Raw genomic sequence first — 12,171 nt, forward strand, 5'->3', positions numbered from 1 at the left:
ATAAAGCTATTAACCAAACCACTCCAACATACATCTCTTCACTTGTCTCAAAAATATGAGATATGGTAAGAACTTACCCTTGTTATCTCTATTTCTACGAAGTCCATAGGGTTCCACAGGATACCTTGGGGTATAGGCGATGGCGGCAGACATCCAGGCACCACAGAGTTAAATTTTCAGCCTCCCAGGATGCACTGGGGTCCCTCTCCTATACCCCGCCCCCGAGCCTCAGGCCACTCAGTTTCGTAACAAGCCATAGGCCGGAGCAGGAGCAAAAAAGAGAGAGAAGACAGTCTGGAACACACAAGAATCACATTCTCACCAGAAGGAGACGGAGAAACCGGTGACCAGATCAAAGCCCATCTGCAGTACAGGAGCGACAGGGCGGGAGTCCTGTGGAACCCTATGGACTTCGTAGAAATAGAGATAACAAGGGTAAGTTCTTACCATATCTCATATTTTCTACTTCAGGGTCCATAGGGTATCCACAGGATACCTTGGGGATGTCCCAAAGCAGTATCCTTTAAGGGTGGGGACGCTCCTGTGCTGTAAGGAGAATCCGCAGCCGAAAAGAAGCATCCTGAGAGGTGAAGGTATCAAAAGCATAATACCTTACCAAAAATATGGACAGATGACCACGTGGCTGCCAATCACCGCTGAAGCACCACGTCGAGCTGTCCACGAAGGACCCACAGACCTAGTGGAAGAGCTTTAATAGAGGATGGAACAGGAAGACCTGTGAATCCATCCTGCCAAAGTTAGCGTAGTGGCAGGCCAACCCTTTTTATGGAAACCAGAAAGGACAAAACAGAGAGTCTGATTTCCCAAATGGGCTGGTACGGTCAACTTAAATTCTTAGCGCCCGTACCACAGCCAAATAGGCCTCACCAGCAGACAGGACTGGGGAAGTAAAGGCAAGCACTGCCCTGTTCCTAGGAAAGATGAGAAAAAGGGAGGTCTACATGACAGAGCCTCCCATTCTGAGATCCTACTGGCCAAATTAAGAGCCAGAAGGAATACAGTCCTAGCCGTAAGCCATTTGAAATCCACTGAGCCGAGTGGATCAAATGGCGGTCCTCAGAGAGCCCTAAGGACCACAGCCAAATCCCAAGGAGCCACAGGTGGAACAAAGGGATGCTGAATATAACGTACACCCTGCACAAAGGTGCAGACATCAGGAAGAGTAGCAATCCTACACTGAAACCATACTAACAGGGCAGAAACCTGCACCTTGAGGTAAGCAAGGCGAAGACCGTTATCTAAGCCCACCTGTAGGAAAGCCAACCTCTGGATATCCGGAATACCCGAGGAGCCTAGTCTCTAGGGCGACACCTGAAAGAAAGTATACCATACCCAATGGTAAACTCTTGCAGATAAAAACTTCCGAGCTCTTAGCATGGACAGAGCCCCTGTTAACTATAGAGCTGGAAAAACTCCTAGACCTTAGGAGGGCAGTCTCCACCACAGACAACCCAGGTCTGGGGATCAGCCAGGATCCTGAGACAACAGGTCCGGGCGTAGAGGCAACAGCTTCGGAGTGTTAACTGAGAGGCTCCGAAGATCTGAGTAATAGTGCCATCTGGCCTACGCTGGAGCTATCAGCAGGAGCGTGCCTCCTTCTTGCTATTACTGGAGGAAGAAGGGATAACGGAGGGACGAGGTACACAACTTGGAAGGTCCACTGGACCTGCCTACGTCTATCAGAAGAGTCTCATCTCTGAAAGGCTCCACTTGTTCACCAGAAGATTGAACACCTCCTGATAAAGAGGACATTTCCCTGAATGCACGTCTTGACGGCTGAGAAAGCCTGCTTTCCAAGGATTCCTGAATGAACACTGCCGATGATGGCAGGGATATAGCCTTCCACCCAAGCCAGAATTCGGGACACCACTGTTAGTGTCGCCTGACTTCGGGAACCTCCTAGGTGGTTTACATAAGCCATCATGATGGCGTTGTCAGACTGTACCTGCACGGTATTCCGTAGAGGACCTGTCCTGCATGCTGGAGAACCCTGAATACTGCTCAGAGTTCTCAGATGTTTATGGGAAGCGCAAAAACTACTGGTGTCCACCTGACCTGGAACAAGTGTGGACCCGTCATGCTTCCCAGCCACGGATACTGGCGTCCGTCGTCAGAAGGACCCTGTCCGCAATCCCAAAGGGGGTGCCCCTAGTTTAGGTGAGCTTTCTGCAGCCACCAGGCCAGAGAGAGACAAACCTCCGGGGAAAGCCTATTGACTTTATCCTATGGGGCAACCCATCCCATCCGGAGAGGATCAAGTTCTTTAGAGTGAAGCTGGGTACTCTCCACCATGTCGAACAGCGACATCCTGTAACCCAGGAACCACATTGCCAAGTGAATAGACACTCGGCGATTCTGCAGGCAACTGCGTACCTTTGCCTGTAATGCAGAGATCTTTTCCTCAATCACAAAGATCCTCAGATGTTGGGATATGGAGCATCCTCTGAAGAATCAGAGAGGACCATTTCCAGTTTATCAGTCAGCCCTAACGTAGCAACACAGATATTGTCCGTTGCATATGGCACTGAAGTATCTCTGGAGACCGTGTAACAACAGGAGGTCACTCGGATAGGGTAACAAGCGGACCCCCTACCTCCGCAGGTGGGCTGCCATAACTACCATGACCCTGGTAAACCGTGAGGCGCGGAGGCCAGACCAAGGGGCAATACCAGAAACTGGAAATGCTTATCGACCACTGCAAACCTGAGGAAAACATTGGTGTGCTAAGAAAAGAGGGATATTCAGGTAGTCACCCTGAATATATCCAACGACACCACAAAATTCCCAGGCTCCATTGAATGATGGAATGCAGGGTCCCCCTCCCGAACCGAGGAACCCTTAAGAATTTGTTGAAGGATTCGAGGTTGAGAATGTCCTGGTAAGACCCATTGGGTGTCTGTACCAGAAAGAGGATGGAGTAGTACCTCGTTCCCCTTTGGGACAACGGAATAGGTACTATAACTCCTGCCTGGAGCATAGAGTGTAACACCCTCAAAAATTACAGGGCCTAGTCCTGAATTGACAGAAGACCTGTAACGAAAAACCTTCTGGGAGGCTTTTACCGGGAGGAAAAGACATACCTTCAAGCAAATACTTCTCTTACCCCAGTGTCCGTGGTGGTCAGACACCAGCACTGGGCGAACTGGAGAAGCCGGCCTCCGACTCTGGGGGCTCCCGAGAGGAGGCCCGTCCCGTGAGGCTGAAGGCTTATAGTCCAACTTGGGAGTAGGACGTCTTGTACTCCAAGCCTGTTCTTATGGCTGAGCAGATTTCCTGGCTACTGACTGTCTTGGAAAGCTGTATTTTAGACTTACCCTGGCCTCACAGGGCCGAAAAGACAAAGTCCCAGACCCTGATGGGACTGTAGCCGATGACAGACACGTAGACGTAGCTGCTGCCTGCAGGGCCACACCATATGTCCAGACGAGGGCCAAACAGGACTTGTCCCGTAAAAGGCAAAGCATTCCAAATGGAATCTGCATCCGCTTTCCAAGAGCGCAACCACAGGGAGCGGCAAGCCGCTACTGCTGCCGAGGAGATTCTGGAAAGGAGTAGGCTATATGCAAGACCGTCTCACTATGAACGTGGCAAAGTCTCTGAGAATTTGCCACTATCCACCTGCTCTGCTGGAGAGTCAGTGTGCAGAGATCCAGTTACCTACTCAGTGTTCCATGGCTCTGGCCCCCCAGCACACGGCCATAGCCGGCCTGGAAGCCCCTCCAGCAAGGGAATATTGGATTTTAGATATATTTGCACCTTGCAATCTGGAACTTCCTTCAAAGAGGACCTGGAGGGCATGGGCAACGTAGCACTCCTCACTAGGCGTGTAACATGAGAATCTACCCGTAAAGGTAACTCCCATTCGGAAATGTAATTATCCGCACAAGGGGTATGCAAAAGGTCAACCGTTTTTGAGGCTGGACCCGCTTACCCGGATTTTCCACGCCTCCTCTAAAATGATCAGATAGAGGAATTACAGTGGCAACGCATATTTGGATTTAGCCACGGGGGATATGTAATAACCAAAGCCGCACGGACTGCCCGTAGAAGGCCAGGTATATAGACTTTAGACCCAGACTACGCTTCCTTTGCACTAAGGGGCTCGTGTCTGAAAAAGTCAATAATGTCACCGTCATCAGACGTTATGTCTTTAGCCGTCTGAGACCCGAAAGGCCGTTTAGAAGGCCGAAATGGTGACTCCCCCTGTAAAACGTCCATCAGGTGCTATACCATTTGGACAATAAATTCACCCACACAGGCTCCTGCGAGACCTGGGGGGGCGAAAAACAGGATACACTGGGGTACCATCAACTGTCCACGGACCCCTGCATGTGATGTGACCACCACAGGCTGCGATAACCCCTTGGGGAAACGCAGGGGGCGTTGCCCACAAAGGCTGTAAGCATCTTAGCCAGCCGAGGGCGGTCCCCTTTTTTGTGCAGGCACAGTGACAGAAATGGGGCGTGATATATAATACAACATGCCCTCCATAAACCCTCAGCGTCTACATATCCCTCCGCTAACTGCACATGATATCAGTACATTATAGCTGGAAGAGGATATCCTCGTTCACTGTCCGACATGAGGAGTGTGAACGGAGCGTATGTGACCTCCCACACAGAAAAACCACGTTTACTGTGAGGTAATAAACACCCTGCGACACCGCACCGCAAGGGCTGTAGCAGAAGAACAGGGATAGGAAAAGGCTGACAGTCAGAAATGAAAGTACAGGCAAACAGCGCTAGCATTTAAGTCACATACAATGCACAGATAACATCCTGCATTACAGGCACTGCAATCAACTACACAGACCAGAGCCTGGTAGGAAACAGTGCTGCATACACTGACCTTAATTGAAGGAGAGGTATGCGGGGGACCCGGACCGCAATGGCATCTGTATCAGCTTCCAGCAGCGTTTGCCATCCCCAGCACATGTAGTGAGAAAATGGCCACCGAGGAGCAGAGAGAAGGCAGGGCCCGGGGGAGGAGCGCTGACACAGCCCGCTCAGACCGCTGTGGAATGGCACTGTGCAGCGGGGGAGACGCCGGCTGTGAGACAGGGAAGGCGTTCTCCCCTGGCGTGCCATCAACCCCTGGGACGCCGCGCTGTACCGCACATGCTACGGCCCGCTGTCCCTGGTGGTCTAGTGGAAGGCTCAGGATCAGTACCTGGCCCCACGCGCAGCCGGTACCCAGGGAGCCCCCTGTCTGGGGACCAAACAGGACTGTGTTACCGGCAGGTGCCCACCGCGGGACCCCGCCGCTTACCTTGTTCCCCGTGCATCCGGCCACAGTCCAGGTAGCCGGGGATCACCGCTAGCTGTGACCCCAGCTACCTACCAGCATCCCCGGATCGGTACCGTCGTTCTGGTACCGGCGGGGTGTAGGAGTGACAGCATGGACGTCAATACTGACTGTCCTATGCTGGAGCACTCTAGTTGTGCAGCCACAGCTGCGAAGAAATATTCAGGGGCCTTAAAAAGACCCCCCTCTGTACGGTGCGACTGGTCCGGCCAGGCACCTACGAAAACTGAGTGGCCTGAGGCTCGGGGGCGGGGTATAGGAGAGGGACCCCAGTGCATCCTGGGAGGCTGAAAATTTAACTCTGTGGTGCCTGGATGTCTGCCGCCATCGCCTATACCCCAAGGTATCCTGTGGATACCCTATGGACCCTGAAGTAGAAATATCTTCCAACCCGACATCTCCGCTCTGCACAAGATCTGCGTCTCTCATCCCCGCGCATTACTTGTTCCCATGCACGGTTACAGGACTTTTTCCGGCTGCACCCACCCTGTGGAATGGCCTCCCACGCACAATAAGACTTTCCACTAGTTTCCAAACATTCAAGTGTTCTCTGAAAACTCACCTCTTCAGACAAGCTCATCAGATTCCAGAACCACCCACATAACCTTTTATAGCTCCCTATCGAACTCTCTTCTAATAGTAAACACCTATCACATCTTCTCTTTCTTCAATTTAACATCCTCCTAACCCTAGGCCACTTTCCAGTGTGATTGGATTATACAGCCCACCAAGAACATCTGCAATCGGGCTGGACCAATTTGCAATATGTAGCACCTCTCCTATTTCCCTATAGATTGTAAGCTTGCGAGCAGGGCCCTCTTACCCTTATGTATGTTATGTATGTATGTCTTTTACAACCCAGTATAATGTTAATTCAAATTGTAAAGCGCAACGGAATTTGCTGCGCTATATAAGAAACTGTTGATAAATAAATAATAAATTTCAGCGCAATGTATGGTCCGACTAAAGGATTTCTTCTCGCACCCTCCTGGGGGTGCGTGGGGAAAACCGACAAATGTGCCGGCCATGCGGCTGTTTGACAGCTTAGTGCGGCACTAGCAGTCTTGCGGCCGGCACTTTAGTCGCAGAATGCCGGTTCTCGTGACTAACACCCAAGTTAAGTCGCAAAAACCGGCATTCTCCGACTTAACAGTGCGCTGAATTGAGTAGCCTTGGGAGCTATTCTGCATCATGCTGAATTGAATCGTAACCATTGACTTTTCACAAACAGCAAGAAGGGTACAGCAGGCAAGTACTAACAGTCAGATTCATATACATGTAGAATTGTAGATAGTTACATTAATTAAGCTTTCGCTTACCTGATAATGTATGTATCTGGTGATCCTTAGTAATTATGGCCTTGTACAGACCCTTGTGTCCTTCTTTATACTCTCCCTCCTGCATGGAGAAATAGACAGTGACATCCTGACACTTTATTGGAACCTGACACACACAATAATACAGTCATCACCCAGACACATCCCCTGGTGTTACTGTATAATGTCCCATTCCCAGCATTCACCTCTCCAGTCATCACCCAGACACATCCCCTGGTGTTACTGTATAATGTCCCATTCCCAGCAGTCACCTCTCCAGTCATCACCCAGACACATCCCCTGGTGTTACTGTATAATGTCCCATTCCCAGCAGTCACCTCTCCAGTCATCACCCAGACACATCCCCTGGTGTTACTGTATAATGTCCCATTCCCAGCAGTCACCTCTCCAGTCATCACCCAGACACATCCCCTGGTGTTACTGTATAATGTCCCATTCCCAGCAGTCACCTCTCCAGTCATCACCCAGACACATCCCCTGGTGTTACTGTATAATGTCCCATTCCCAGCAGTCACCTCTCCAGTCATCACCCAGACACATCCCCTGGTGTTACTGTATAATGTCCCATTCCCAGCAGTCACCTCTCCAGTCATCACCCAGACACAGCCCCTGGTGTTACTGTATAATGTCCCATTCCCAGCAGTCACCTCTCCAGTCATCACCCAGACACAGCCCCTGGTGTTACTGTATAATGTCCCATTCCCAGCAGTCACCTCTCCAGTCATCACCCAGACACAGCCCCTGGTGTTACTGTATAATGTCCCATTCCCAGCAGTCACCTCTCCAGTCATCACCCAGACACATCCCCTGGTGTTACTGTATAATGTCCCATTCCCAGCAGTCACCTCTCCAGTCAGCCCCCCAGACACATCCCCCGGTGTTACTGTATAATGTCCCATTCCCAGCAGTCACCTCTCCAGTCATCGCCCAGACACATCCCCCGGTGTTACTGTATAATGTCCCATTCCCAGCAGTCACCTCTCCAGTCATCGCCCAGACACATCCCTGGTGTTACTGTATAATGTCCCATTCCCAGCAGTCACCTCTCCAGTCATCACCCAGACACATCCCCTGGTGTTACTGTATAATGTCCCATTCCCAGCAGTCACCTCTCCAGTCATCACCCAGACACATCCCCTGGTGTTACTGTATAATGTCCCATTCCCAGCAGTCACCTCTCCAGTCATCACCCAGACACACCCCCTGGTGTTACTGTATAATGTCCCATTCCCAGCAGTCACCTCTCCAGTCATCACCCAGACACAGCCCCTGGTGTTACTGTATAATGTCCCATTCCCAGCAGTCACCTCTCCAGTCATCGCCCAGACACATCCCCTGGTGTTACTGTATAATGTCCCATTCCCAGCAGTCACCTCTCCAGTCATCGCCCAGACACATCCCCTGGTGTTACTGTATAATGTCCCATTCCCAGCAGTCACCTCTCCAGTCATCGCCCAGACACATCCCCTGGTGTTACTGTATAATGTCCCATTCCCAGCAGTCCACCTCTCCAGTCATCGCCCAGACACATCCCCTGGTGTTACTGTATAATGTCCCATTCCCAGCAGTCACCTCTCCAGTCATCGCCCAGACACATCCCCTGGTGTTACTGTATAATGTCCCATTCCCAGCAGTCACCTCTCCAGTCATCGCCCAGACACATCCCCTGGTGTTACTGTATAATGTCCCATTCCCAGCAGTCACCTCTCCAGTCATCGCCCAGACACATCCCCTGGTGTTACTGTATAATGTCCCATTCCCAGCAGTCACCTCTCCAGTCATCACCCAGACACATCCCCTGGTGTTACTGTATAATGTCCCATTCCCAGCATTCACCTCTCCAGTCATCACCCAGACACATCCCCTGGTGTTACTGTATAATGTCCCATTCCCAGCATTCACCTCTCCAGTCATCACCCAGACACATCCCCTGGTGTTACTGTATAATGTCCCATTCCCAGCAGTCACCTCTCCAGTCATCACCCAGACACATCCCCTGGTGTTACTGTATAATGTCCCATTCCCAGCATTCACCTCTCCAGTCATCACCCAGACACAGCCCCTGGTGTTACTGTATAATTCCCCATTCCCAGCAGTCACCTCTCCAGTCATCACCCAGACACAGCCCCTGGTGTTACTGTATAATGTCCCATTCCCAGCAGTCACCTCTCCAGTCATCACCCAGACACATCCCCTGGTGTTACTGTATAATGTCCCATTCCCAGCAGTCACCTCTCCAGTCATCACCCAGACACATCCCCTGGTGTTACTGTATAATGTCCCATTCCTAGCATTCACCTCTCCAGTCATCACCCAGACACATCCCCTGGTGTTACTGTATAATGTCCCATTCCCAGCATTCACCTCTCCAGTCATCACCCAGACACATCCCCTGGTGTTACTGTATAATGTCCCATTCCCAGCAGTCACCTCTCCAGTCAGCAGCTGAATGATCTTGTTGGTGAGTTCCAGGATCTTCTGGTCATAGTCTTTCTTATGTATCAGTAAGTGAGGTGGGGGCACCGTGATGGGGCTCTGGGTTTTCTTCCATCCTCCAGACACATGGGGACAGCAGCTGGGTGTCATATTCTCGCAAGACTTCTTCACAACAATATAATCCTACTCATAGGAGAATCATTTAGAAATATCACTATACAAAAATGTCTGATCTTGAACACAAGTATATACAGTCACTTTATTATACACTTATAAACATCTAGTAAGTCAAGGTTCCAGTTTTATTAATTGACATACAAGTGATGACCAGGACTATCTTTTACCATTTACATGAAATAAACCACTACTATTGCATTCCAAGAACCTTTTACCTCCCCAGTCAGGTCCCTGTGTTAGTAATAGAGATAATAGTGATATCACTGTGACACTCCCAGACTCCCTCACCTCCCCAGTCAGGTCCCTGTGTTAGTAATAGAGATAATAGTGATATCACTGTGACACTCCCAGACTCCCTCACCTCCCCAGTCAGGTCCCTGTGTTAGTAATAGAGATAATAGTGATGTCACTGTGACACTCCCAGACTCCCTCACCTCTCCGGTCATGAGGCTGATGATCTCCAGGGTGAGATTTAATATCTTCTCAAACATCATCTCTCTGTCCATTACCATTATTAGTGTTTGTGCTGGTCTGGAGAAAGTCTAGCCTCACCCGTCACAGATCTGTCAAAAATAAATAAAAAAAAAAAAAAAAAAAGAGAGGAAAGAATATAAAATACATGAAAACTATAAATAAATGCCTTTTGCAAAGAGCTTGGAAATATAGCACTTGTAACGCCTACAGAACACTGAGGTGCATTATATAGGCAGGCAAAACGACAAGGCAACGGAGGTCTGCAGACCCATCAAATCAATCACAACAGAGTCTCACCAAAGTAAAAATCTGGTGTATTATCTATGCAATAAACACTGCATTTTCAAGTGTACCTGTCATTCTAAATGCATATCATGTATATGTAATTTAAAGTGACACTTTATTAAAATCAGCAAAATAAAATGAAAGAATAGTAATGAAAATTAAAATCAAGGCTGTAATTTGTCTCTGTGCCCCACTTATTGCTGTTAGGTTGCTGTGATATTTCTCCGTACACAACAGGGCTCTCCACCGATGACAGTTATTTATTATTAGTTACAGCAGTAAAGTGGATGCACAGCCTTATAGCCTTTCATTAAGGCACACCAATCCTCTAACTATTTATGGGATTCTAAACTTTCACTGGAATGGGATTGAAATGCCGGCGGCTGTTTAGAAATCCCGGCAGCGGCAGGCAAGTCACCTAACCCTCCCTTAGGCATGCCGAACCCTAAACTCCCGGGGTGTTGCCTAACCCTAAGTCTCCCCCGCGGCGCCTAACCCTAACCTCCCCTTCCCCTAGCCTAACCCTCCCCGGGGAGGTGCCTAAACCTAATCCCCCCCTCCCCCCCACGGCTAAGTGCTAGGGACGGCTGGACTCACCTTGATTGGTCCGGTGTCCTTCGGCACTCCAGCGACGGGATGAAGATGGGTATTGGTAATTCGACGCCTATCTTCTGTTCCATTCTGGTGTCAGGATACAGACCGGGCGGCATTTAGTCCGCCGGTCTATTAACTACATCCCACTTTTACTATGTGCATCCAGATATCGTCATAGATTAAACCCTTAGCTACAGGGGCATGATTTCACTACAGGGTATACTTATTGGAAAATGGCAGCCAATTCAGACAAATGTATCCCACTGTGTTTTGTCTCAAGGGAAAGATCTGAAACCTATAATCTAAAATGGCTCCGATCTCTTATCCTGTGTATCGGCGGCTCACATTGAGGATTCACACACGTCGTCTGTGCGCGTCCTATTCATGGTACAGAATATCACAGTACACAGTGGGCCTGATTCAGCAAGGGACGTAGATGTGAATGCAATAGCGATTACACGGGGTCTCACTGCGATAGTATGCTAATCCATGGCGATCGCAATGCAATCTCAGCACTACATAAGGACGCCCACTTTACCTTACACACATCCATAATCGTTAGATGAATAGCAAAACCATCGGACACATCGAGTACCATCGACCACTCACGCACACTTACACAAGGTCACACCTAACTCAGAAAACATGGACGCACGCTATGGGAGCTGAAGCTGCGTAGGGCCCTTGCAGTGTATAATTTATGTACGCCCCTGTAACAACTTGCACACGCACTAGCAGGCCTGCGTTCAGCCGACCCCCTCCCCCCGTTATCACCTCCAAACGGCACTTCTGTCAATCACTTTCCGATGGATCTGCGTAGCCATTGCGATCGCAGTACCGATCGTAGTGGCTAGTTCGCGCACGCGCGCTGCTTATGCAGTACGCAACAATCGATCGATATCTTGCGTATTAGCCACTGCGTTCCTTGCTGAATCAGGCCCAGTATATAGACTTGTCCTATGTACTTTCTATCATGGATTTAAGCATTCATAATATGTTACGCACACTGCACGCTTAATACTCATAGGACACGGCACTAATACAGATCCTCTGCCCGTATATGTCGGGCTTGTGAATAGTTCAAATCTGTCCTCTTATTTATGCAGTATGTGGCAGTTCTCATTTATAATCAGTGTAACGTATACAATTACATATAGACCATAATTAGTAGCCTTTATATATTGCTCCTCATAACTTCAACCTTACTTGTATTTAATTCATATACAAGCTCTGTTCTCAACACAGGTCTCCCACATATCACTTGTTTCAATGACCAGTATTATGCCACAATGTTTTTCTCTACACAGTATTATTATACCAGTGCGGCCATCCACGGTCACTCTGGGCCTGATTCAGAGCCGGACGCTCTGACCAGAGCGCTCGCTCTGAATCAGGCCCGGCCTACCTAACATTGGAGCGGGCCTCTTGGACGCTCGCATAGTTGTGGGTTACCACCCACAGCTTATGCGAGCGTCCATGATGATGGTCGCGATGGTCAAGACCATCGCGACCATCGGGCTTGCGACGGAGACCCTGCGGTAGG

The 12,171-nt window shown here is 49.6% G+C and overlaps 1 protein-coding gene across 2 annotated transcripts in view; it reads right to left on the reverse strand.

Annotated features, from left to right (window-relative positions):
- The window catches only part of LOC148507988 (uncharacterized), a 32,508-nt gene that overhangs the window by 12,350 nt on the left and 7,987 nt on the right, over positions 1 to 12,171 (reverse strand). For both annotated transcript variants that reach the window (XM_088445089.1, XM_088445088.1), the window contains exons 2-4: positions 9,710 to 9,838; positions 9,093 to 9,281; positions 6,645 to 6,723 (exon numbers count right to left, since the gene is read on the reverse strand). In XM_088445089.1, coding sequence (XP_088301215.1) covers positions 6,645 to 6,723; positions 9,093 to 9,281; positions 9,710 to 9,787 — 346 coding nt within the window. In that variant the 5' untranslated portion in view covers positions 9,788 to 9,838. The remainder of the gene's footprint in view (positions 1 to 6,644; positions 6,724 to 9,092; positions 9,282 to 9,709; positions 9,839 to 12,171) is intronic.

This window comes from Taudactylus pleione, unplaced genomic scaffold (assembly GCF_031769625.1).
Source record: "Taudactylus pleione unplaced genomic scaffold, aTauple2 ptg000377l, whole genome shotgun sequence".
Lineage (NCBI taxonomy): Eukaryota > Metazoa > Chordata > Amphibia > Anura > Myobatrachidae > Taudactylus > Taudactylus pleione.